This window comes from Magallana gigas, chromosome 1 (assembly GCF_963853765.1).
Source record: "Magallana gigas chromosome 1, xbMagGiga1.1, whole genome shotgun sequence".
NCBI classification, from domain to species: domain Eukaryota; kingdom Metazoa; phylum Mollusca; class Bivalvia; order Ostreida; family Ostreidae; genus Magallana; species Magallana gigas.
Window position 1 is genome coordinate 23457779 of NC_088853.1, and position 25035 is coordinate 23482813.

The following is a 25035-nucleotide window of genomic DNA, read 5'->3' on the forward strand; positions in this document are numbered from 1 at the left end:
ACAAGACCATTAAGCCCTCTTAACAATATTTATAACTTAACAACATGGATTAACGAAAGAAAAAAAAGCTAAAAGAAAGTATGTTTATATCAAAAAGATTTTACTTTCACCCCTACAACCATATTGTGTTCCTTGAAACAAGATAAACGTATTTCAAGATAAATACTAATCATCTACCCCTGCAATTACTGACCTCGTCTTGTAAATCTGTCTGTAATATATATATACTGTTGAAATACTAAAGATATAGGCAGTTACTCTGGTGCAGGCGGTTTTATTTATAAGTAGGCCTATAAATGTTTAAGTCATTTAAGAGTTACGTAATAATTGTCATTGTTTATTGTTTATTGTTATTTGATTGTTTCAAAATTGAAAGAACCAATGTTGTTGCATATGACAACGCACATTTTGGACAAGGAGCTGGTCCGATATATTTTGACAATTTAGAGTGCTCTGGATCTGAAATAGACTTGTTTCGCTGTAAGCGTCGGCCAATTGGGGTTCACTATTGTAGCCATAGTGAAGATGCTGGAGTACAATGTGGTATAAACATTTCAAAGTATTTGTAAATATACGGAATAATTTTCATTTAAAAATAATTTCAAACGAGTATAAATAGAAAATATATTACTCTCTTTTAATAAAAAATTACAATTTTATTTTGGTTTGTCGGTACTAAATCTCTGAATTTTACCCAAAAAAATTACACAATCCATTATTACAGGATGAGACTAGCAGACATGGAAAGAAAAAACAGAGAGATGCACCTACCGTATAAGATGCTCTATATGAATACACATTGGAATAAAAAATTGATATTGTGTTGTGTGACGTTTGAATGCGAATGCATACGATGTTTAAAATACTAATAAATTAAAATGAATGAGAACTTCTCTTTATTCAACTAAAAGGATATATTTCATTTTGCATAGCAAATAACCAACTGAATGATGTCACAGCCAATAACGATATCGTTTTGTTAAATGCATTCAGAGATCAATATTCATTTTAAGTAGAGTGAATGTACACAAATGAAAGAAACCATCTATATAACGTTTAATTATTGCTGTATCGCATATCTTCGGTTGAAAAACTTTAATATTTTTTATTTTTACTAGGACAGGGGTCTTTCGAGCAGTATAATGTTCAAATGGTGACATATGTCGATATTAATGTGGAGTACAGTACGTTATAATAAATAAAATACTTTCACCAGTTTAGACTTTTCAAATTTTTCACAATATTTCGCCAAAAAATACGTTTTAAAATTTTTTGGAAAGGTAAAACTCCTACAATTCTCATAGGGATTCGATCTCAGATGCGGAGAGGAACCTCTACACCACTGCACTACGCTGTTAGGGGACAGCGTTGGGAAAAAAACTATTTATATAAAATTACACTTGATATTATTGTTTATTTCGATAAATAGTACGTCACGACATGGAAGTCTCCCATTTCACCTTAATACATTATCCTTCTTTCAAAATGGGTATAACATATAAATTATGAAAAAAACCCTGAATCAATATAGAAGATTGTGAATGTTTTTATTATACTGGTGAATGTTTTCTATTATTAACACTTTTTTTGTTGTAAATCAAATAGTTCAACCAACGACATTTGTTGACCAATATTACAAGTCCGAGGCTAATTCTTATGGAACCCTCAGACGAGTTTATTTACAAGGTACATGTATGTGGCAACGCACTTTGAAAGAAAATACACACTTTGAAAAAAAAAAATTCAAAGTAGGATATATGGAAGGATATAAATACAAGTATGTTTACGCGAACTGGAATGATGCCGCCTGAATTGACAAAGAAAAATATCGGCATGCAGGGATTATTGTAACATATGCAAACAATAATTAAGTTTTGCAAAGAATACGAACTTCAAGAAGAAATCAGGACAAATCTGTCTCATGCCAATTTTCAAGAGAGGAAATAAATATAGCTTTTATATTTTTATGTCTTTTTATTGGTTATATTGATATAATGAGGGGTTACAAAACAACACGTGCATTTGTTTTCATAACCATGCCCCCATACTTGAGGGGCCGAAGGTTATGAAATAACACGTGATTTTGTTTTCATAACTGTAACCCCCCCTTAGAATAAGAAGAAAATCAAAGATTCTGCAGCGATTAGAAAGTAAACACTCAAATGAACAGAAAAAATATCCTTTGATTTTTCTGTTTGTAAAAATATGAGACTCGATTGAAAAGTGTATTTGTTTTACATGTACACGAAGTAATTAAATAAACAAAATGCAGACCTTGATTTACATTTTACCTTACAATCGTGCATACGGCGCGATAAATGCCTGAGTAACTATATGCATGTGTATCAAGACGACAGCGCTGAAGAAGGCTAATCTAAATAAAACCCAGAGACAATGAAGTGGTCGCTAGTTACTTAAAAGCGCCACGAATTAAAATCAAATCTAACAGGTGCGCGAAAAGTCAATGCCGGTCCATTGGACAGAGGAAAACACCACTGGTTCGTATAAATCTATTGATTTAATAATATAATATAAATCATGATAATATGAATGATAACAATTGATAATATAACAATTTTCTTTTTTCATGAATGTTAAATATTTGAAAGGCAATTTTAAAAAGTGAGCGACCGTTATGCCTCAGGGTCGTAAAGAAAATTCCATTTGATTAATTTTCACCGCGCAGCAGACGAATTGTTAAAGTTTTATTTCTAATTGAACGCATTTTTATTTACAAATTGATTTATTATTGTCTTTTTTCTCTCTCTCTCTCTCTCTCCTTAAAATTTAATTTATTGGTTTTTCTTTGAATTCACGCTTGATTTTTTAATATTCCAAACCATTGTTGCATTCACACTGTTTAATACACATCCCTATTTAATTTACCGTCTAATGCAAATTCCACAGAGCGTAAATTTAAAAAAAAAACTCATTGTAATTCATGCTTTTCAATTCTCCGAAAAATGAAACAAATATTTATTACTAAAATAATATTGTATTCTTTTCAATGAACTTAATTTTGCTGCATGTGTACGTTCCGTCCTTTGAGTTTAAATATACATGAAATATGTACAACGACAAAGTTTTTATGAAGTTCTCTCAACTTTTAAGCATTTCAAGACATTATTACAATTGCAGTCAATAAATATTTACAGTCATTTTCAAGGCTGTTTGTCCATGCAGTTCAAGGCCATCCAAATAAGTAAAAAAAATATATACTTTGTAGAAAATGGTTTATTTTATGACACACGATTACATGCGTATTCAAATTAAAAAAAACATGCGGAAAAAAACGGATGCAAAAAATGCCACCTTGGCACAGGTATGATCATCTGACAGTTTTATCCTTCAAACAATTGCCCGAAACTCTTTTTAAAAGATATGTTTTATTGACGTAGCACTTGCATACAAGTAGGTAAACATCAAGATGGATTCCATTAGCGACCTGTTAGAAGATATCGTGAAGGAATGCGGTGGACTGGGGAAGTTTCAGGCCATTCTATTGGTCATCATGTTCGGGACAAAGGTCACAGTGACGTGGAGCATGCTCATGATGACGTTCGGAGGCGCTACGCCCGATTGGTGGTGCAACATGCATAATGTGACGTCATCATCGGATCAGAACAAGATGTCGAATTTTTCGACTATGCAGTTACTGAAACAATGTACGCCACCTGCAAACATTTCCGGTTCCTGTGACTCGCGCAGCTATTCCTCAGACATGAATACTCTTGTCAGTGAGGTATCAACTTCGATAAAATACATGTAAAGATCATTTTCAATGCAACAGTATGTCGACCATTTTCCGCACAAACAATTTGCATAACTTTTACAATGTGACAACTCAAATTTGCATTTTTAGTGCTCTATTAGTCGTCATATAAGAGTAATAGGAATGTAATGATGTATACAAAACTCATGTGTCATATGGCCATGAGCATCAACGCATTTTACAATCATTAGATCATCAAGATAGACAAGGCGCAAAGACAGGCATTCTGTTTTTTAAATATCAGTGTGTTGTTTTGTTTTCTTTAGTTTATTGTCAATACTTTCCTGTTAAGTCTCCTAATTTCTTTGCTGATATGATTATAAATAAACCTGTCAATTAATTTCCCCCACTTATTCGAATATAATTTGAGTTCAAAGGTTTTTGTCGCATCGTTCAGTTAGGATATAAAAATGTGTGTAAAAAAGAGTTTATTAATTAAAATCTATGTCTCCGCACAAGTTAAACCTAAACCATCAGTAACCCAAAAGTTAACTAAAAATTATGAAAAGATGACAGAATTGCAAACTTAAGATATAGCATTCAGTCAAATTCAGATGACTAAAGAACACCGTTGTATATTTAAAGTTTCATTGCAAAGGTGCGCCACATTTAAGGTTCTTATTTTTTACAGTTTGAATTAATCTGCGACAAAGACTGGATTGCCTCCACCATCACCACCATACAAATGGCGGGCCTCCTCATCAGCTCCCCCGTCGCCGGACAAATGGCGGATTCCCTGGGCCGGAAGCCCGCTTTCTTCCTCTCTCTTCTGGTCCTGACCGTCTGCAATCTTATCGCAGCCTTCTCCGTTTCCTGGGAGATGTTTGCTGCCTGTCGATTTTTGATTGGGTTCGGATGCGGGATGTATCTCACGACGTTCTATTCCTTCATGCAAGAGTTCGTTCCCACAAGGTGGCGCTCTATGACGGCGGCGGTTCCGGGATGGGCCATTTTTGCGGCGCTTTATGGTTTGTTTTCATGGTGGCTTCATGACTGGGAATACCTTCACTACGCCACGGCTATCGTCACCGCGCCATTTCTTTTAGGAATATTGTGAGTACTTGCGTTAAGTCGATGTTTACAAAATGAAGAAAAATCTTAGTGACAATTTTTGGATAACAGTTATTACAATACAACTGTAATTTGGCCATGATACATACATCATAAAAAAAATAAGAAAAGTCAGTTCAGTTTGTCTCATTCTAGTATTTTGCCTGAGAGTTTCCGATGGCTGGTTTCTAACAACAAGGTGGCAGACGCAGAGAAAGTTATTAAACACATAGCCAAGATAAACGGCCGAGAAACTCCGAAATCTTGTATAGATAGACTGAACAACATTGTAAAAACTGAAGATCTGACAACAAAAGTAAAAACGCACACTCTAATAGACGTATTAAAAAGCAGAGATCTTCTGAAGAAATCGTTTTTCCTTTGGACTAGCTGGTATGTATATTTTTAAAATATTGCTTCAATAGTTAAAATCTAATTTTTCAAATCCAAATACACATGCATATATTACATGTATCGTGAGGAGAGTATTAATAGGCCTACAATTAATAGTTATGATTCACATTTTTTAGTTGAATCGCTCATTTTTTGCATAGAAAACTTAGTCTGTCATCAACATATAGGTGACTCGCATCCCCTATGATAATCTGAAAATAGTAGTTATGGTGGTTGGTAGACGGGGTCAATCTTATATTTCGTGAAAAAGAGTTGATTAATTTGGCACATTACAATACAACACAACATGATGTTTGTATTGTTGGACGAATTTGGGTGGCCATTTATTCAGCTAATACATAATAAATGTTGCCAAAAAAGATATGCAATCTTTCTATTCTATGATATTGATATTAAAAAGATGGCTTATTTATAATTATTCCGTTTTATCACTGGACAGGATGGCTTGTGGTTATGCCTACTACGCCATATCGTTCGGGGTGGAGCAACTCTCGGGCAGCATCTATCTAAACATGTTTCTCCTGAGTATCGTCGAAATCCCTGCCACTTTACTGACTTGGTGGTTGAACAACTGGTATATATATATTCTTTCTTTTTTTAAATTAATCATACTATTAAAACCAAATACAACACATTATTTATATATAAACAAAGTTTGGAGGCAACATCACATCGTACATGTTCGATTATTTTTTTAAAGAAAAAGTCGTGATTCACATTTTGTTTCGGACTTCAGACTGATAAATACGTAAATACATGTATCGTCTTTGGCGTAAATTATGGTTTTTAAAGACGGGGGTGGAAGGGATAACAATATTTTATATGAAATACATTAATATGAGTGTCAGCAATTGACATCATGTAATACTGAAACAAATTAAAGCTAAGCATTCGTTATTAAATCAATACACATATTACGCATTTCTAAATTGCTCTTTTTCTTATCAAATATTTTTTTTCAACTTTCTAAAAGCATTGGCCGACGGTGGACGTGCTTCCTGTTTTTCGTCATCGCTACAGTGGGCGGGGCTTTGGTAGGAACAGTCCAAGTCATGGGTAAGATTAAGTAACAAATTAGCTCATTGGTCAGTTATATGCATACTAAGTAGGTTTTGTAACAGTGTAGATCTTTTGTAAAAGACATCTTATCTTTAGAAAAAAAATTCCAACCGAGGTAAAGGATTTTCTCTCATAATGGACTGATATCACTTTTGATGAAACTTTTTTAGATATATATATACTAAATATAATTTTGTCTATCATCATTAAAAATGTCATGGTTATAAGCGTTCAAAACACATATTAATCGAAAGAAAGTAAAAATACACACGACTTTTTTAATAGACCCCCCTGATGCAGCCCAGATAATCAACGTCGCAGCACTGATTGCAAAAATGGGCGTGTCTGCGGGATGGGCGTCGCTTATCACGTTCACGACAGAGAGTTATCCCACAGTAGTAAGGTAAGTCTAAAGGCGCGGATCTAAGTTATCCCACAGTAGTAAGGTAGGTCTAAAGGCGCGGATCTTAGGTACCCCAGAGTAGTAAGATAAGTCTAAAGGCGCGGATCTAAGGTACCCCACAGTAGTAAGGTTAGTCCAAGGGCGCGGATCTAAGGTAGCCCACAGTAGTAAGGTAAGTCTAAAGGCGCGGATCTAAGGTACCCCACAGTAGTAAGGTAAATCTAAATGCGAGGATCTAAGGTACCCCACAGTAGTAAGGTAAGTCTAAAGGCGCAGATTTAAGGTACCCCACAGTAGTAAGGTAAGTCTAAAGGCGCGGATCTAAGGTGTTGGGAAGGCAGGATTGGTGTGATAGGGGACGGTTCCAATTTTAAAGAAAATGTGGACTTAATGATTGTACATATTTTGATATAAAAACAACAACAAAAACACCCCCCCTTCCAAAAAAAAAAAAAAAACCCTCCAAAACAACGACCTAACACCTTCCTGCCGTAAGGAAAGCCTCTCTCTGATTACACATGTATTACAAGCATAACGCGTGTTATGTACCTTCATACCTGCATGCATAAACAAAGCAAGCATTTTTTGGTTTAATTAACCAATGAGTGCCACAGGTGTAGAATTAAACTAAACACAAATCAACATATCGTTATAATATTTCATGATATATGAGCATATGGGAAACGAGAATATGTATTTTTTTTTAATATTGTTGGCTAGTTATTCAAAAGAATGCATCCCATCTCCCAAAAAATCAAATTATTTCATTTGTAACCCCCCTACCGCCCTTCTTTTTTTCTACGGGGATAACTGCTTTCATGTCCTTGAATTCTCGACGCCAAACTTTCTAACTCCTCTCTTTGAAAGAAAACACATGCCACACACACACAAAAAATATTCAACTTTTTTGTCAATTTTTTAAACTTTCTATCATTTTCATCAACATTTAGAAATATTGGCTATGGTTGGGCGAACTCTTCAGCAAGAATTGGAGCGATGATAGCCCCACAGATTGTCCACGTGGTGAGTACATTTAATACATTGGTCATTACATGTGACTTTAAGAACTCACATTTAAGCCCGAAGATTATTTTTTTTTTTTGAAATATACAAATATTTGACTTTCCTTGAATTTGTAAGCATTTCACATATATTTCTAAAACATTAAATTAGGACTCAAATTAAATTATCATGAGAAAAAAATTGGAACCCTGGGACAGTCGCAACTTTTAATTTGCTTATTACGACGTAGAGAGATTGGGCGTTGTTTTTTGGGGGATGCAAACAAAAAGAACACTAATGAATGTTGCATGGTGCAAATGTTCTATGGTCAAGAGTCAGATACAATTTCAAATACTAAGTATTTAAATATTTCACGGACACTTACGGCTTAAAGTGTTTTATGTCATATAGTAAAATTATGCAGATGCAAATCAAATTTCAAACTATACAATTCCGTTCGATTAGTTGACTAAAACACAGACAAAAAGAAAAAAAAAGTTTTGGTGGGATTGAACTCTCAAGTTTAAACTCTCGATTTGTTATTTAAGGACACATTGAACATGGTGCTATTACTATTACCACTGAGCCATTTAAGTCACAGCGACTGCGGGTTTTCAAATGCGTTTTCATAATATAGGCCCTAAACCAGTTAATTTAGGTCAACACATTTCTTAAACGTTGCTGAAAACGGATTTTTGGAGGGAAAATTATACATGTATATATATTGGTAATTTAATCTATTTCCTTTATTTATTCCTACACATCCTCCTAAATGCATATTCCAACATCTTCTTCATATCCATGTAGCAATATACACAGCTAGTACAAAAAAGTGGTCAAGTATTTTTGTGCAATAAATTCGCACCAACCCCCCCCCCCCCCCCCACCCCTTAAAAATGCAAAATGAATAAGATTCTATTCTAATTTATAATTTTCATAATTTCACGTTTGCAGAGCAAACACACCCCGGGAGTGATGTATTACATCTGTAGCGGGTGCATGCTGGTCTCCGCCGTATTTTGTCTCCTACTTCCGGAGACCAAAGGGAAAGCACTCGAAAATATGATAGCGAAGAAAACGAGCTCAAAGAGTGGCAATGGCGGAACAAATAATGACCAAAGCAAAAAATACGAAGTTTACGATCTAGAAAAGTATTAAAATTCCATAGTTCAAAGGAATGTTTTGAATTGTGTTTTTATACATATATGACTTATTATTTTAACAAATATATAAACTATAATATCCCTTTTGAATGTTCTTAATAAATTTCATCTCTGAAAAAAAAGAATATTTATAGATCCTTTAAATGAAAACAAGAATCTTTTTAACCAAACAAAATCGATAGAATATTCTTTTGTTTGGATTCAAAGATCCGGAATTAGAAAAAGTAAATCATTTTTCATTTGTGTAATAGCAATCATTGCAGAGACACATATTAACTTTTATTTAGGGTTAACGCAGGTAATGTGTTTGGTTTTTGCAAGCTAATTAAAATCACACTCCTCCGGCATGAATCAACACAGAAAACATTTTATTATGAATACATGCTTACAAAACGTGTAAAGTTTAATCTTTTTTGTTTTTAAAACAGTACTTTAGTACAAGTATTTAGAAATAAGTTTAATTTCTTTCTAACGCATCTTACAATCCATATCAAGACTTTTAAATCTTTTGAAATCTGCATTTACAAATGATCGAGAATACCCTTTATAATATAAAATCAAAGTGTTTTTTTTTTTTAAAAACGAGAAACAAGTTTTATTTTCAACAGAGGCATTATCTGTTTCAAACCCTACAACCTCCAAAATAAGTAGACAAATAATATTTGTTTTAAATATTTATTTTCATAAAGTTTAATCAAATGCAAAACATTTTTGTAAAAAAAAAAATACAAAAGATGAGGTTTTTTTAATATCTTAGTGGAAACTTTTATTTTCTATAAATCTCTGAATTAGGTCATAGCCTCGCTCTGGTTGATCGTAAGGAAGAATATGTCCTGCATTTCTTACGATGACCTATTAAAATTAAGATTGAGTATATGAATTTTATTTTTTGGAGAATAAATTGGTTAAAATGTACACAAGTTTGTTTGTTTTTGTTTTTTATAATTAAGCAATTTTTGAATAGGCAATATATAACTCTACTTGCACTAATATGCTTTTAGAGAGAGAGAGGGAGAGAGAGAAAGAGAAAGAGGATAGAGAGAAAGTGATCATAAAAATAGGGGTGTCAGGGAGATTTATAGAATGAGTACAAGAAAGTTTAATTTATACGTATAACAGAGAGAGGTACTGAAAGAATGAAAAAAATACAATAGCCAGGTATACCACAGAGAGAGAGGTTGAGAGAGAGAGAGAGAGAGAGAAAGAGAGAGAGTGAGATGATACATGTCAAGCAGTGTAGTTTAGCAGTTTAAGCATCTGAGAAAGAGAGATAGAGAAAAAAAAAATACATATCTTGTCTAGCGGTGTAGTTTAGCAGTGTAAGTATGAGAGAGAGAGAGAGAGAGAGAGAGAGAGAGAGAGAGAGAGAGAGAAATAAAGATTCAGTCAGACCTGGTAGAAGTTCTTGACGACCCTGACATAGCCGGCCACCTCCTTGTCGCTGGGGTTGACCCTCCAGATCACACGGTCCGTGGTCCTGTACAGGTCCTTGCCTGACCAATCAATGGACAGTATGAAGAACTCCGTCATAGGGACGGGGATAATGATGTCTAGCTGACCGTTATAAAACATCACCTAGTAGACAAGTAAAATCAAAGTACTGATATGACTGGTAAACACATTTATATCAAGCACTGCTAATAACATTATTTAAAGAATTTCTTTACACATGTTTGAAAGGGGTAAATGATGCTTATCTGACCTAGTTGAACATCACCTATAGCTGTCCCAAGATATTTTTGCCGCACATTTTCTTAAATTATTCGATAATTATAAATACTTCTTGATTCAGACAATGTCCATTCAATAGTATGTAAAATCACAAAATTTCCCTTTTGAAACACCCCCTCTTACTTGTCAGGTTTCAATACACGGCTTAAAAAAGAGAGTCTACGGGGATTTTGAATTGCATCAGCCATTATTAAGCCCGGATGATCATGTTGAAAAATTGTGTGAGGTGTTCCAAGTGACTTCCGAATGGAGAAAAGAGGTCAACATTCCCCATTATGAATCTCTGTAGGAAATCTGTTTTCATTCCTGTGAATTTTTACGAGGGAAAAATGATAATGTGTAAATGAAGTTATCTTGGAAATTTTCCCTTTCATCGATTTCAATTGCATTTCATTCACAGGTATGTGTATTTTTATTAAGAATTGTCCAAATGTGCAGCATAAATATCTTGGGACAGACAATAGACTAGTTAACAAGTAAAATAATACATACTCTATAAAGATTATTTCTTGTCCAACAATGCAATTGCAAAAAACAATTGAGTAATAATATGCAAGACAGAGATGGACAGACAGAGAGAAGGAGACAGATAGACATATAGACAGAGGTAGATACATGTACATACAAATAAACTGACAGACAGACATACAGACGGAGAGACAGTTAGACAGACAGACAGATGATACCTTGTAGTTCTCCATGAGAGTAGCTATCCAGGGCTTGACGGTGTCCATGACGTCATTGATCAGGTGAATCTCCACCTGTGTCCCACTGTTATAGGTCAGATTACCTACATGTATGGCCGCTCTCACTTCCGGCTTGGCCAGGTAGTTACCATAGTAACCAAATGCTTCTGGCTCCTGTCGAAATAACAAGTCAATGTATAACTAGTTTCCATAGTACAGTGTAATTAATTAAACCTTTCTGGCTATTGTTGATAGGATAGTTATAAAGATAAAAAATACAAATCTTTCTAATAAAAAACACATGTTCACAAAATTAGTAGCATTAGACCATTCTTTTATCAGTTGTTGTATCATGATAATGTCGTATTTCTGAAATTACTTTGTCATGAACATTAGAAAAACTAACTCGTCCACTTGATATTAAGTATCACAAGATAAATTTATTACTTGAAGTACAATTATACATCATATTTCAGATAGTATTATTTGTTTACTCTTCCATGTGAAAAAAGGCAGAACATACATGTACTAGGAATGGGGAATTCACTTAAATTTACAAAGGGTAGAAAATGATAAAACATGAACATGCATGTGAAATTCATAAAATATTTACAAATAGTTACATTGTACATGTAAATAGGTCCCTTTCATTGCTATTTATATTAATGAAAATAAAAAGGTCCTCTATTTCTTTAAATGAATTTCAGAGAACGATTGATACAACACAAAGATATAAGGAACTCCATGCAATACAGAGTACGAAATGGCAATGATTCAAGAAAAATTTATCATTAACATAGATAACGTTTTGGTTAACAAGGGATCAATAAAGGTGGAATGTGACAAGGGGGTTCCATTGACATCATTGACTTTCAAATAAACTGCATCTGAACAGTTACATGTAGTTTGAGGTGCTTTGATGGGATTAAGGGATTAAGGGATAATTGTTAATTACCTCTGTGAGAAGAAAGTTGTAGTAGTTATGTATGTTTGTCACATTGTAAAAGTAGGGCGCATTGGGGGTCAGGTCCCCATTCAAAAGTGTGTCAAAAATCTAAAAATAGAAACAAAAATAGGAAATTAGGTCATGCGATATCAGCTTACCTGTGTAAGTAAGAAATTGTAATAGTCTTCCAGGTTTGTAGCGTTGTAGAAAAAGGAGTCAGTTCCATCCATAATTACTTTACCTATAATCTGTAATGGCAATATAGAAAAAGAGTAATTTTGGTCATGGCCAATGTAAATAGATGCTTCCTTTCAATTTAAAATATCACCATATGTACTGACATCAGGTCAAATGTTACAACATTGATCAATTTCACGTGTATTGCAATATTGAAAAGGGCTGTAACTCATTTCTCTTTTGGTTATGTCCCTTTTAAAAAATTTGGCAACTACAGGTAAACTAAAAATAAAACACTGGCATGTTGTGTCACATTTTGAATATTTTGGCATGAGAAATTAAAGATAAACATGAATTTTATTTAGTGTAAATTACCTGGTTTATCTTTTATTTACACTAAATTTCAAATGCCCTAAGATATTCTTTACAAATTCAAATACATAATTCAATTACTTTGTCTATATTATTACAGCATTTAATATCTATACTGTCTATGTATGCATGCTGCCTGGTATAAAATGCTTACATCAAATGCTGCCTTGAAGTTCTTGCCCCTGATGAACACAGTGGCTTTGTCTGTCATGTCCTGGAAGAATGCTCTCTGTTTCTCGTCCAGTAATCCAATGCTGTACATGAAGGTGGCATACTGTCCCATCATCTGAATGATTAAAGGATAATTATGTACTGAAAAGGGTGTTCAAAAGTACACATAATAAAAGTCTTAAAAGTTATTGCAAGTTCTAAATGAATTTTGTTAAGCTTACAGGTCAATTTTCTGCAGCTATACATGTATTTAAGTGTGTTAGAGAGAGAGAGAGAGAGAGAGAGAGAGAGAGAGAGAGAGAGAGAGAGAGAGAGAGAGAGAGAGAGAGAGAGTAAACAATGGAGAAAAATTGCAAGTGAGGAAAGATGAAATAGAAAAAGGACAGATCAAATCATTGTAAAAGAAGAATATAAAGAGGAAGATAACAGACAAATGGATAATGAAATGTGAACTGGAGAGAGAGAGATCTAGAGAGAGAGAGAGAGAGAGAGAGAGAGAGAGAGTATGTACATGTAACTCACAGACTCGGGGTCACAGAGACCGTCCCCTATGGCTAGCCCCTTCAGATTTATCTTGGTTTTGGCTGATGGGTTCTCCATGTGTATCTTGTAGGAGATGGCAGGGACATACTTCCCAGCATAGGACTATCAACAAAAGGCAAGAATATTATTTTTAAAAAATAAAAAAAAATAGAGTACAGAAGAGTTTATTGTACCGTATATACTCGCCTATAAGTATTGTTCGCCTATAAGTCGGTTACCATTTTTCAAGTTAATTTTCAAGATTTTGCCATTGACCCTTTTATAAGTCGGGTAATTTTTTCTGGATAATCAGTCTACAGATTGCCAATCAAATAAGCACATTTTATCAAGCATGCATGACTACAGTAAAACACACTTATAACGAAGTCCCAGGGACGGCCAATTTAACTTCGTTATAAGCGTAATTCGTTATATCCGTCAAGTTTACAACATGATATAGAGAGTTGGGGAATAAAATTCACTTCGCAATAAGCGTCAATTCATTATAAGCGTGTTCGCTATAACCGTGTTTTACTGTATATTCTAGATAAAAAAATATTGGTGTTTGACCCCTCTGTTTTCATTTCTAGATGCAATGCATTTTTAAAGTATTGTGTTCCATTAAGACATCTATCCTGGATGAATAACTTTCGATTTTTGACACCATTTTTTGTTATTGATACACTGATGAAAACTTGGTGTAAGCTATAAAAATATTTAAAATACTATTGAAAATAAAATTATAGTGATTTTGATCCCCCGTTGACTGATTAAGATGGTATAGCCCCTTTTAAAAGTGGTGTGTTAGCTTGTGTTGTTTTAGGTGACATGCCACCTACAGCCACCAATATAGCTATTATCACCTCATGTGAAATTAATTATGAATAATTAAAAACCGATCTTTATTTTTTTTAAACAGACCAGGAGCAATTATTCTTGTGTTTAATTTTTAAGTATTAAACAGAAATTGCTGTTCTGTAATCCCACTAGATCGCTTTTAGACGCCATGTTTTTTAATAGTTTTCTGTAAACGGAGTTATCTTTCTTGAAGTTTGTAACTTACGATTTTAGACGCCATTATATTTTTTAAACACTCATTACAACTTGATTATAGCTAAAAAACTATTTTAAATGCTACTGGAAATACAATGGCAGTGATTTTATCCCCTACTGACTGATTAGGGTTGGTAATTAGCCTCCTTAACTCAGTGTTGGCTTGTGTTGTTTTAAGTACAGTTATACCTACAGCTATTATCACCTCAGGCATAAATAATTGCCTGTTTAAATAAAAAATACTATCAAATAAACCTTGTTCATATTTTAAGAAATACATTTGAAACTTTCAATTTATTTATTAAGTGTTTATCTTTTTAGTAATTAAAAATTAAAAATGTCAAGTATAGGGATCGCAAGTCAAAACTTGGTAGCAAAATGGCACCCAAAAACGAAGTTTTACTCAGTGGAAAAATTATCTGATTTTATGTCACGCCTATAAGTCGGACCCCTGCTTTTTATTCAAATTTCTACTCCCAAAATACCGACTTATAAGCGAGTATATACGGTATATAGAGATATGACTGAAATTAATTTAAAGATCCTACACTATTTGATAGTTTTTAATTTCTACTGTTTTCAGTGCAAAGTATTTTTAGGAAGACATTCCTTATGTAATAGAAATAATACTTTTACAAAACTTCAAATATTGAGTGATTTCTATGAAGATTTTACCCACAAAGAAAACATTCCATTCATGATATAGACTCATTTTTGACATATTTAGTCAAAAATGTACACAAATGAGCAATTAAGGGATGAAGACTGAAATAAAATAGAAGTCTGCATGGACTTACCTCTCCTGTGGCATAAAAGTCATTTTTCTGATATTTATGGAAAACTTGGAAAAACTGAGTCAGACAGCTGTCAAAGAGAAAAAGATTAAAATTTGTCAATAACCCCCCAAAAATTTACTTAAAATTCAAAGAAAGATCTTCATAGTAATAAACCAAATAATGATTGAGGAACATTTCAATACATTAAAAGCAAAACACATTCAAGAAAGATCATGGAAGAGAAGACAGAGTAGTCCAAACACAAAAGGTGGTGTTTTCAATTATTATTATTCAATTAAAAGTAAACAAGGTTTGATATTGAAAACCAACAATTATATGCAACAACTTTATTTCGTGATTTATCTCAGATGAACTTGTTTGCGATGACTAATTTTCCTGACCAACTCTTATCTATGCCTGTTATTTTTTAATTACAGCTGTACTGCAAATACTGGTCTGCGGCAAGAAATATTTGCCACAATGAGGCTTTCGCAAACTTGGCGAAAATTTCTCGCACATGAATAAAACTTTGGTTTACAGTATTTAATCAAAGAGAAATGATGAAAACCAAACTGTTGTTCAATTAAAAGTAAACTTGTATATAACTTTTGTATGAGAGATGGTGACAGAAAATATTTTACCTGTACAAGTCTCTGGCTACGTCTTGCTCATTTTTGGCATAGCCTTCATCTTTAGCTGTAAAACTGAACCCTGTTCCAACCTGGGAGGAGAAAAAAAACTTGCACTGTAGACTCTGAATGTAAGTACATATAATTTCCTGTTAATCAACTAGTACTGTAAATTTTATTTAAACCCGAGAAATTAATATCAACGTGAAATCGCGATAGGCACTTCTCGTGGATCTTCAAATCTCGCTTGTATTTTTCAGAACGATGTAAACTATCTGGAATTATGAAAATAATTCAGTGTTCGCAATTTTATACTCTCGCAATTTGATGCAAAACTGTTGAATCACGGAATTAAGTACTCGCGTAAAATAAGGAATCTGCGGTACATGTATTAACATTCGAGTATTTACTGGGCTATCTATATTGTACATGCATGCATGTTCATGTACATGATTGTAAAAAAAAAATGGAATACATGTACATAACGGGATATCTACAAAAAATAAAAAGTATTGAATGGGTTCTGACCAACCGTTTCACATTTCGGACCTATCACATGTCTTCTTTTTTTTTTTTTGAGAGGGGGGATATTTTAATTTTCAAAATTAATCAAAACATGCATGAATTAAAAATTGGCTTCAATACTAGTCAAATTTGACTGGCACAACATTCACATGGAAAGGGTGAAACCTTTTTTTGGTGATTCATGTGGGATATAAAAGTGGCGACACTGCAGAAAAAATTCATAACCGTCATTAGTGACTGTGCTGTAAATTTTTTCTGCTGCAATGATCACTACCTTAATAACCATCATGAATCATCAAAGAAAGCAATTTTATAAGTTATATCTACATCTTTTGTTTAACAAATTAAATAAACTGATTTTGAAAAATAATTTAAATTAACTTAATAACTGTTAATGTACGACAGTTCTTTAACTAAATGAAACAGCCAAATCATCTCCTATGGGAATTTGAGTCAGACATCTTTATGACTATTTGCAGCAGTCCATGATTTTTCTTAGGTTGTTGTAGGTTTCAACCAATTGGTAAACGGGGCATGTAGATTTCAGTTTTGCAGAATCTACAGAACTATTATCATAATAAATTAACAATAAGTTTTGGTAAGAAATAGAGGGAATCATACTAGGTAGACGTAAGTATTATCATATAGAGAATTTCAATACAGGGTTATCTACATGTATATACTTAAGTATACAACTATATCACTTAGTACATACCGGGTTATCTATATAATAGTATACATTGAGTACTTACAAGTACCAGGTTATCTATATAGTAACATTGAGTACTTATAATAAGGTTACACATCAAGTACTTTAGATGTGCTTATTCAGACAACTTTTGTGAGGAATGTGACTCCAATGGGTATTCAAATTGCCGGGGATGTGGTTGAGGGGGGGGGGGGGGTTTACAGGGTCGTGTGTGGCATGTTGTCATGTCAGTGTCCTTTTTAAATAACTCCTCATTATCCAGGCAGTGTTTTCAATAAGTTTTTGAATAGAAGGAAAACAATTTGGAACAGCAGGCAACCTTATCTCGGCGAGGGGTCTGGGGGCAGCCTCAGGCCCCCAGCGGGTCCAGGGCAGAGCCCTGGTAGGGGGACCCGGGGGCGAAGCCCCCCGGCCGAAAACAAAAATAATCATTTTTGAAGGTATTTTTGCTGCTTCTAAGGCCATCTAAAAGTATATGTTTTATGAAATGTCTACTGCTAGACAAACTCAAAAATTCCAAAATTATGAGGATGTTAGGCTAGCTATCATAAACACAGCTCTAACCAATATAAGGTATCCTCATTAGAGCTTAATTTATTAAATTGAAAAGGTGAGTAATGTTTTGGTGTTACACATTAGTTTTAACCTTTAATAAATATTTAAAGATTTCATTAAAAGCACTATTTTTTTTAATTTTAGTTTTTTAAATATTATATAGCACTACTGTAATTATTTTAAAGAGCTGTGATAAACTGATAATATAAACGAATATAAACGAATAAGCATGCTGATTGGCTTTTTTTGTAGTTAATTTTTTTGTTTATTGTTTTTTTATGTTTTTTTTTTATTTTTGTAAGCAAGTACTGTTCTTATCGGGACGCCCTACCAGGGCCCAGACTCAATTTGCCTAAAAAAACAAAACAATATCTTACAAGCATTAATATTAAAATTACGGCACAGTATCTGTAATCTTTATTCTCTAAGTATGTGAATTATTGTAATGAAAAGTAACATTAATATAACATAAATAATATCTGTGTGGAATAACATAGACACGCAACTATTACGGAATTATCAAGCTTGTCCGGGGTGATCGAATCCAGTTTTTATGACCCGGTTAAAAACTGTTATTAATTGAAAAATTATTACTTTCCGTTCAATAAATGACTATTTCTTATTAGTATTTTTTATGTTTTACCGGAATTAAGCGTAAAATGTTCATTTTTTTCTTAGATAAGTCCACAAAACCGTAAAATGTCGACCCGGGTTTGCCTACCCATTTTACCAACTTGGAAATCAACAATCGTCGATAAATTTCTAAATACTCATTGTTTTGCAGAAATATTTACGGCGAATACAGTTATACTGATTGGTGTCATATCCTGAAAATTTCAATGAGATTGGTTGATTGTTCACAAAGAAAATTAAAAAATATCGATCTGCCCCGGCTTTTATTTTGCCCCGGCCCGGGTTTGCCTACCCATTTTACCAAGACTTCGTTGATCTGGGTCATTGACGTGTTACTATTTTGATGCCATATTTTCAAACGCATTAACGATAAGGATTTTGATATTAACTAGCTCTAGCCTTGTACCCGAGGCTGCACTCGGAAGGCCTCGGGTACTAGGCTAATCAAGCTCCTATGGGAGAATATCGGCAGAATTTTTTAAAGACGGAAATCTCAGCTGGAAAATTTTATTATACAGGCGGTTAATTTTGCCGGTTGCCGGCTCTTATTGAAAACACTGCCAGGGATGGAGAGAGAGGGGAGGGTCCAGGCCCCTCCTTACATCACTCAATTCAGTCCTCAACTCAAATCGTTGAGAGTAAAGTGCATGAATTTGAGGTCAAAACTCCGACCTGAGGCTGAGTACATGTCAAATAACTTGAGGAAAGTTGGTTACAGCAGAACCAGACCTTCTAGCCAACCCCCCCCCCCCCCCCCCCCCCCATCCCTTCAAGTTTTCCATAGAGCTATGAATTGACAATAAGTTTCCGTAAGTAATGGAGGGAATAGAGGGAATCACACTAGGTCAGGGTTGTCTCCAAGACCCAGGAGGCGGGGAATTCCCCCGCCTATAATGCCTTAATTACACGGCTATTTTTGCATTTCAAACACAATGTAGCTATAAGCAGGACCCCCAGACCCCTTCTACTTTTTCATTTCCTCCTTCTACTTCAATTTTTAGAGACATCCCTGCACAAGGTAGATGTACATTGTATAAATATTATTAATATGTAGAAAATTTCAATACAGGGTTATCTACATGTATATATACATATGTATACAACTATATCACTTAGTACATACTGGGTTATCTATATACTACTATAACATTGAGTACTTACAAGTACCAGGTTATCTATATAGTAACATTGAGTACAACAAGGTTATACATCAAGTACTTTAAAATGTGCTGATCTTGACAATTTTTGTGAGGGATGACTTGTCCAATGAATATTTAAATTGTTGGGGGGAGGGGGGGGGGTAGAGGGGTGTGTGTTGCATGTTCTCATGTCAGCGTCTTTTTTTAATAACTCTACATTATCCAGGGATGGAGGGAGAGGGGAGGGTCCAGGCCCCGCCTTACATCACTCAATTCAGTCCTCAACTCAAATCGTTGTGAGTAAAGTGCATGAATTTGAGGTCAAAACTCAGACCTGAGGCTGAGTATTAACTTGAGGAAAGTTGGTGACAGCGAAACCAGATCTCCTACCCCCCCCCCCCCCCCTTCAAGTTTTGTATGGATACTTATTGGGCTATCAACTGCATCACAAGATAGAATACTTACAGGGTTATCAATGTATATCATTGAGTATTTTGTATTCCAAGTGACTTTCCTGTTGCTCACTGAAAAACAAGAAAACCCACAAGAATTATCATATCTACTAAACTTCCCTGTTTCTGTTAATTTCTCATTAAGGAAGGAAATAAATGAAATAGAATCACAGTATTCAATTTGATGATTTCAAATAAACACTTCATCTGATCAAAATTCAAACAATTAAACATATATCAACCAGATTTAATGATGTTTAAGAAATATTATGATTTATAGGGAAGAAGAAATGGGAAAATACATAATTATATGTAATACATAATAAGTGTTGTTGAAATAAGTTATTAACAACAAATAAAAGATTAACTCACAGACTTAGTCAGTAACAAATACATCATACCTTATGTCTAAAATTCGTTTGACAAAATTAGAGCTTCTATAATGTGAAGTAATTGTTATACCTACAAAGTTTTGTCGGCCACAATTGATCTAACCGAACAGTGGCTTAGAGTGCATGAACTGTGAGCTATTCTTTTTTGTGTGTGTGTGATGGGGGGGTGGCGGGTTGGACATTTCTCTGTAGATTGCCAAATTTTAACAGGTTCTAGGAGATGTACATAGTTAAGTGGATTTATATGTTGTATCATATGTGGAATTTTTATAATTTGTATATTAATTCCTTGAGGATGAGGATGTATTCTGGTTGGTTGGTTGGTGAAGGGACCTAGGATATTTAATGAATAAACGCATCTGTTGCCACCATTTATTCCAATTATTTCATGAAAAACTGAGCTGCCGCCATTTGTTCCAATGATTCGATAAAAAAAAAGGCTGACGCCATTTATTCTTATGATTGGATGAATAAACTGAGCTGACGCCATTTATTCTAATGATTCAATGAAATAAACTGAGCTGCCACCATTAAGTCTAATGGTTTCCTTTGCCCCAGTATTGTACTCACATTTGAAGTCTTTGTCCACCATGATGGGTCCATTCTCCACAAACAGGCCAAACAGAGAGGAACCACCTGGTCCACCTTGTAGCCACAGCACCACCGGGGCGGTCTCTGGATTAGTCTGAAAAATCATATAATCCATGTTAATTTTTTGATTCATTTTAAAGTTCTGACTCAGAGTTCCTTATTACCATGGACACCCATCCATAACCACACTGTAGTTTAAAGCTCTCAAGTTTTTTTTCAATATTTGAATCTATTGAATTCTGTAATTTACTTATATGCCACGTGCACCACTCTTCACATAGAATTACAAATATACAAAATATCAACATTCTACATATTCTAATGGATGTAATACCTCATTATGAATTCCTGTTGAAAAATTGTTTTCATTCCATCATGTCAAAGAGGACAACTTTAATTTAGTTGATTTTCATATAGGTATTTCACCTGCTATTTGCTGACAAATGTGTGTTCATTAAGAACATCAATGTTACGTGACAGAAAAGAAAACCTTGAACATCTTTACAAGTACACTTTCTCTAAATCTTAATCTCTTTTTTTAAATCGATATCTGGAATAAATGGATATGTCAAAGTGATTTTTAAGTCCCAACCACCTATTTTTAAAGTATTTTACCCTCGATATCTCGAATACTCGGATATCTCGAAGTTTTTCTACAGCCCCATCTACTTCGAGATAATGAAGTTTGACTGTACATTATTTACATGTAACTATATGGACCTAATGTGTGTTACATGTACGTTGCTACCTAAAAGTTAAAGAATAAGGCTAAATTGATATTAAACAAGCAATAATATATCTTAGAAACAGGACCTGCTCCAAAAACTTTCAGCAGGTCTGGATGCCGTAGTGGGGGTTATAGCATAAACTCCCCCCAACTTCATCTCAATGAGCTAAAAATGATTAGTACATGTAAATCTATATATATTACCTGGGCTGGGAAAAACCAGAAGAACATATTGCTGTTGGTAGTTTTGTTGACTGTGAAGAATCCTGCATAGCTTTCCACATCCGTCCCATCTAGGGGTCCAACCCTGCTAAGCTTCTGTGCTGAAAATAAATAATTCATCTTTCAATAATCAGACAGCATGTGCAGTAACATGAAAATCTACTGACTGAAAAAACTTTATCCCCTTCCTTATTTTCTGGGTCGCAGGACTTGATTTTTATAATTAGCTATAACCCCTTTGTAATCAGTTGCTGCATAATGTATGTGGAGTGGTGTGGATCTCAGTGTCCATTTGTTTCTTAATCCACACCAAAAATAATTCTTTGATGAAGACAAGAGACAATTAGTTTTAGACAATTATTCATTGACAAAAACAATGCAAACACAAATATCCCTCAGTCCCTCAGAAACCATTGCCCCTCCCCTGGAAACAATTCTTTGGATCCACCTGTACGTTATTAAACTAAATTGAAATATAGCGGGATATAATTTGCAGTGTATTCCTAATTGTGGAACAAACATTAGAGAATGTGAACAAAGTAATTTCATTTAAAGTAACCAATATTAATTTCGTCAAATGAAGAATAAAACCTCTAGAAAAGAACCAGATTTATTGATAGCTTAGAATTAAAAAGGAGGATTTTTGCTTATGATTTGGATATTTACTCAGCTATTGGGCAGTTTTTCAAATTAATTCATGACTTATAAAATCGGGTGAATGAAGCAATCTGAATACTTAAAACAAAAACAAAACAAAAATGGGCCTGGTATGAACACGATTTGCAAAGCATGTGATTACAAGATATAGGGCTCACAAGCTCCAATATCTTACTCAAGAAAATCAATTATCTGTTTAGATGTCGCCCCACATTTCTTTGACCTGAATTAAACACACATCAATGTCTGTATTTCTGATAACACTGTGTCACCTTGACTTGCAATCAAGTTTCATAATCATCTCTAAATATCTGTAAAATTAAAAAATTTTGTAGTGGCATGATAAACTGCCCACGAAAAAAGTGTATAGTAATACATAAGTACATAAATAGTACCGGTAGTTTTTATTAAACATTTTTTTTTATTCATTAGTCTTTCAAACTTTCTCTTGACCCACAAACTCCTCTTATGAATCATAGTTTAAATATACAAATAAGAAACACTTATAGATGAGGAAATATTGTGCACAAAAAATGTTTGGATTTTGAAAAATAGCTACTGAAATGTAAGGAAAAATTAATTCGTCAATGGCTGAATACACTGGATCAGTAGGGTGTTGGGTTTTTATTCCAATCTAGGAACTCAAGTTTAATCCCCATCATAGGAAAGGTATTCATTTGCCTCATTTCCTTAATTAACAACAGATAATTCAAATATTAAATTCCCCTTACCCATATCAAACTGTCCTTTCTCTACCAAAGGGGTCAGGAACAAAGGTTTCCCTGGGTCAACTCCATTCTGTAGCATGGGCGGATACTTATCCGGAAACATTCCTCTCAGGGCGCTCCTGGCGGAACACAGCACTGCCATGCTCAGGAGAATGATGCCATTGGTGGAAACAAAGCCTAACATTGTGTCTGAAAAAGTGAATTTAAAATTGAGACATTGCTTGTTGAATTAATAAGAAGACATTATAATCCCTAATACTATTGGTATCTGCAATTGAATATCCATGATATGTACAGATCAAAACGGGGATAAGAGATAACAGAGTTCAACTGTATATTAAATTGTAATTCACATCTTTCCTTAAGCATGTTTAGTATTTCAGATGCATAATTCAAACTCAGGTACATTGGAGGAGAAATTTCTCCAAGGTACCCACTTTGTTTTCCTACATAAGCATCTGTGAATCAACATGGTCAACAACACCTGCCCTGTTGTAATTGATTTTTAATTTTACATACTTGAGAACATGGCATTTAAAATCTTTGCAAGTTTCTATAAAAAGTTTGTGCATAATTGAAACATTTGTCAATAAATAGCGTGTACCTATCTGCATGAGGAGAGAGAGAGAGAGAGAGAGAGAGAGAGAGAGAGAGAGGAGAGAGAGAGAATATATATATCAGCATGCGCATATAATTATACTGAGTCAGAGCAAATGCGAGCAGCACCATTACGATAATCTATTATATAAACGTGCATAAAAAAAACAATATGCGTTACAGTAGTCAGTTCCATACATACCACTTTCGTTCCAGCTCAGAAGTAGAATAAAGAGTTTCCCGGTTAGTCCTGTGTTTATTTGTCATATGAAAGTCACATGACAATCACGTGTTTGGGCAATTTGTCAATTCGTTCAATGACACACTCGTTTGATCTATTTCTGACCTTTTATTTTTTGTTGGTGAATGTATCATGAATAATTTAACGTCATAATACAGTACAATTAACTTTATTATCACACAGTTGTGATACCCCCCCCCCCCGGCAGTGCCTCTCGGCTGGCAGACGAAGTTATAGCAACCTTCTTGTATTATATGCAGAGGGTATGATTTTTTAAAAATGTTTGTTTTATATAATTTTGGCCAATGGATGAATAAATTAGATTAGAAATATGTCAAAAAAGGATAATTTAATGTAAAAAAAAAAATAAAGTCCCATGGGTCTAGATATTGGGGCGGGGGGGGGGGGGGGGGGGGGGGGGAGTGATCCTGCCATCAAGCACCTGTGTATTATCATAGTAAAACCTATAAAAAGAAATATTAAATGTCAAAAGGATGTGCTGCATTGCTGCAAATGAATTTTATTAATTCTAATAAGTTGTAGAGAGAGAAAAAAAACCTGCACGATTTATAAAAAAAAATTGAAGGGATTTTAATAATGTCCTTTTATTTTATTATATATATATAAAAAAAAAAATTCTCCATTCTTTTTCCTTTTCTTCAAATATCAAAATAAAATATGCACGCACTGGAAACATACAATATTTATCGTCTATAGTAAACTTTATATTAATTCAGTATACAAATAAAAGGTTTTAAAATGATATTTGGTTTGTAACCAAATTTTTTTTTTTTGTATTGTATTGTTTATTTGCTAAAATTCATATGAATTTTAAGCAGTTGTAACATATGAACATACATGTAATTATATTTGCAGATGCGCATCGATCTGACAGTTCCATTATAACGGCCTTGCTCTACAAAAAGCATATGCGATGACAG

At 34.0% G+C, this 25035-nt stretch overlaps 2 protein-coding genes and 1 long non-coding RNA gene across 4 annotated transcripts; 2 read left to right on the forward strand and 1 right to left on the reverse strand.

Annotated features, from left to right (window-relative positions):
- The first annotated feature begins 345 nt into the window (after positions 1 to 345).
- LOC105326936 (uncharacterized) lies at positions 346 to 891 on the forward strand. The gene is made up of 2 exons (XR_010715050.1): positions 346 to 543; positions 725 to 891. It is a non-coding gene; the product is annotated as an uncharacterized lncRNA (long non-coding RNA).
- A 2717-nt stretch (positions 892 to 3608) lies between these two features.
- LOC105343679 (solute carrier family 22 member 21) lies at positions 3609 to 9437 on the forward strand. Its single transcript, XM_066088866.1, has 8 exons — positions 3609 to 3742; positions 4404 to 4825; positions 4979 to 5215; positions 5676 to 5810; positions 6210 to 6292; positions 6581 to 6698; positions 7649 to 7721; positions 8655 to 9437. Exons 1-8 carry the CDS (start codon positions 3629 to 3631, stop codon positions 8856 to 8858), a joined length of 1386 nt encoding a protein of 461 aa, XP_065944938.1. The 5' UTR covers positions 3609 to 3628; the 3' UTR covers positions 8859 to 9437.
- An 87-nt stretch (positions 9438 to 9524) lies between these two features.
- On the reverse strand, positions 9525 to 24168 carry LOC105343680 (probable serine carboxypeptidase CPVL). 2 transcript variants are annotated; one of them, XM_066088854.1, is made up of 13 exons: positions 24056 to 24168; positions 23260 to 23445; positions 21854 to 21972; positions 20902 to 21016; positions 19953 to 20011; positions 15939 to 16018; positions 15319 to 15385; positions 13469 to 13591; positions 12930 to 13061; positions 12236 to 12334; positions 11281 to 11454; positions 10256 to 10438; positions 9525 to 9715 (listed from the first exon to the last, which is right to left on the reverse strand). In XM_066088854.1, exons 2-13 carry the CDS (start codon positions 23438 to 23440, stop codon positions 9617 to 9619), a joined length of 1431 nt encoding a protein of 476 aa, XP_065944926.1. In that variant the 5' UTR covers positions 23441 to 23445; positions 24056 to 24168; the 3' UTR covers positions 9525 to 9616. The 2 variants fall into 2 exon arrangements, with proteins under 2 accessions (XP_065944926.1, XP_065944934.1); XM_066088862.1 differs by lacking the exon at positions 12236 to 12334 and adding an exon at positions 12385 to 12474.
- Between the last annotated feature and the right edge of the window lie 867 nt (positions 24169 to 25035).

Coding starts and splice junctions, on each gene's coding strand:
- LOC105343679 (XM_066088866.1), top strand. CDS start 3,629: ATGTCGAATTTTTCGACTATGCAGTTACTGAAACAATGTACGCCACCT. Junction 3,743..4,403: donor TGAATACTCTTGTCAGTGAG/GTATCAACTTCG, acceptor TATTTTTTACAG/TTTGAATTAATCTGCGACAA. Junction 7,722..8,654: donor CCCCACAGATTGTCCACGTG/GTGAGTACATTT, acceptor TCACGTTTGCAG/AGCAAACACACCCCGGGAGT.
- LOC105343680 (XM_066088854.1), bottom strand. CDS start 23,440: ATGTTAGGCTTTGTTTCCACCAATGGCATCATTCTCCTGAGCATGGCA. Junction 12,335..12,929: donor ACTTCAAGGCAGCATTTGAT/GTAAGCATTTTA, acceptor TTCTATTTTTAG/ATTTTTGACACACTTTTGAA. Junction 9,716..10,255: donor TCGTCAAGAACTTCTACCAG/GTCTGACTGAAT, acceptor TAATTTTAATAG/GTCATCGTAAGAAATGCAGG.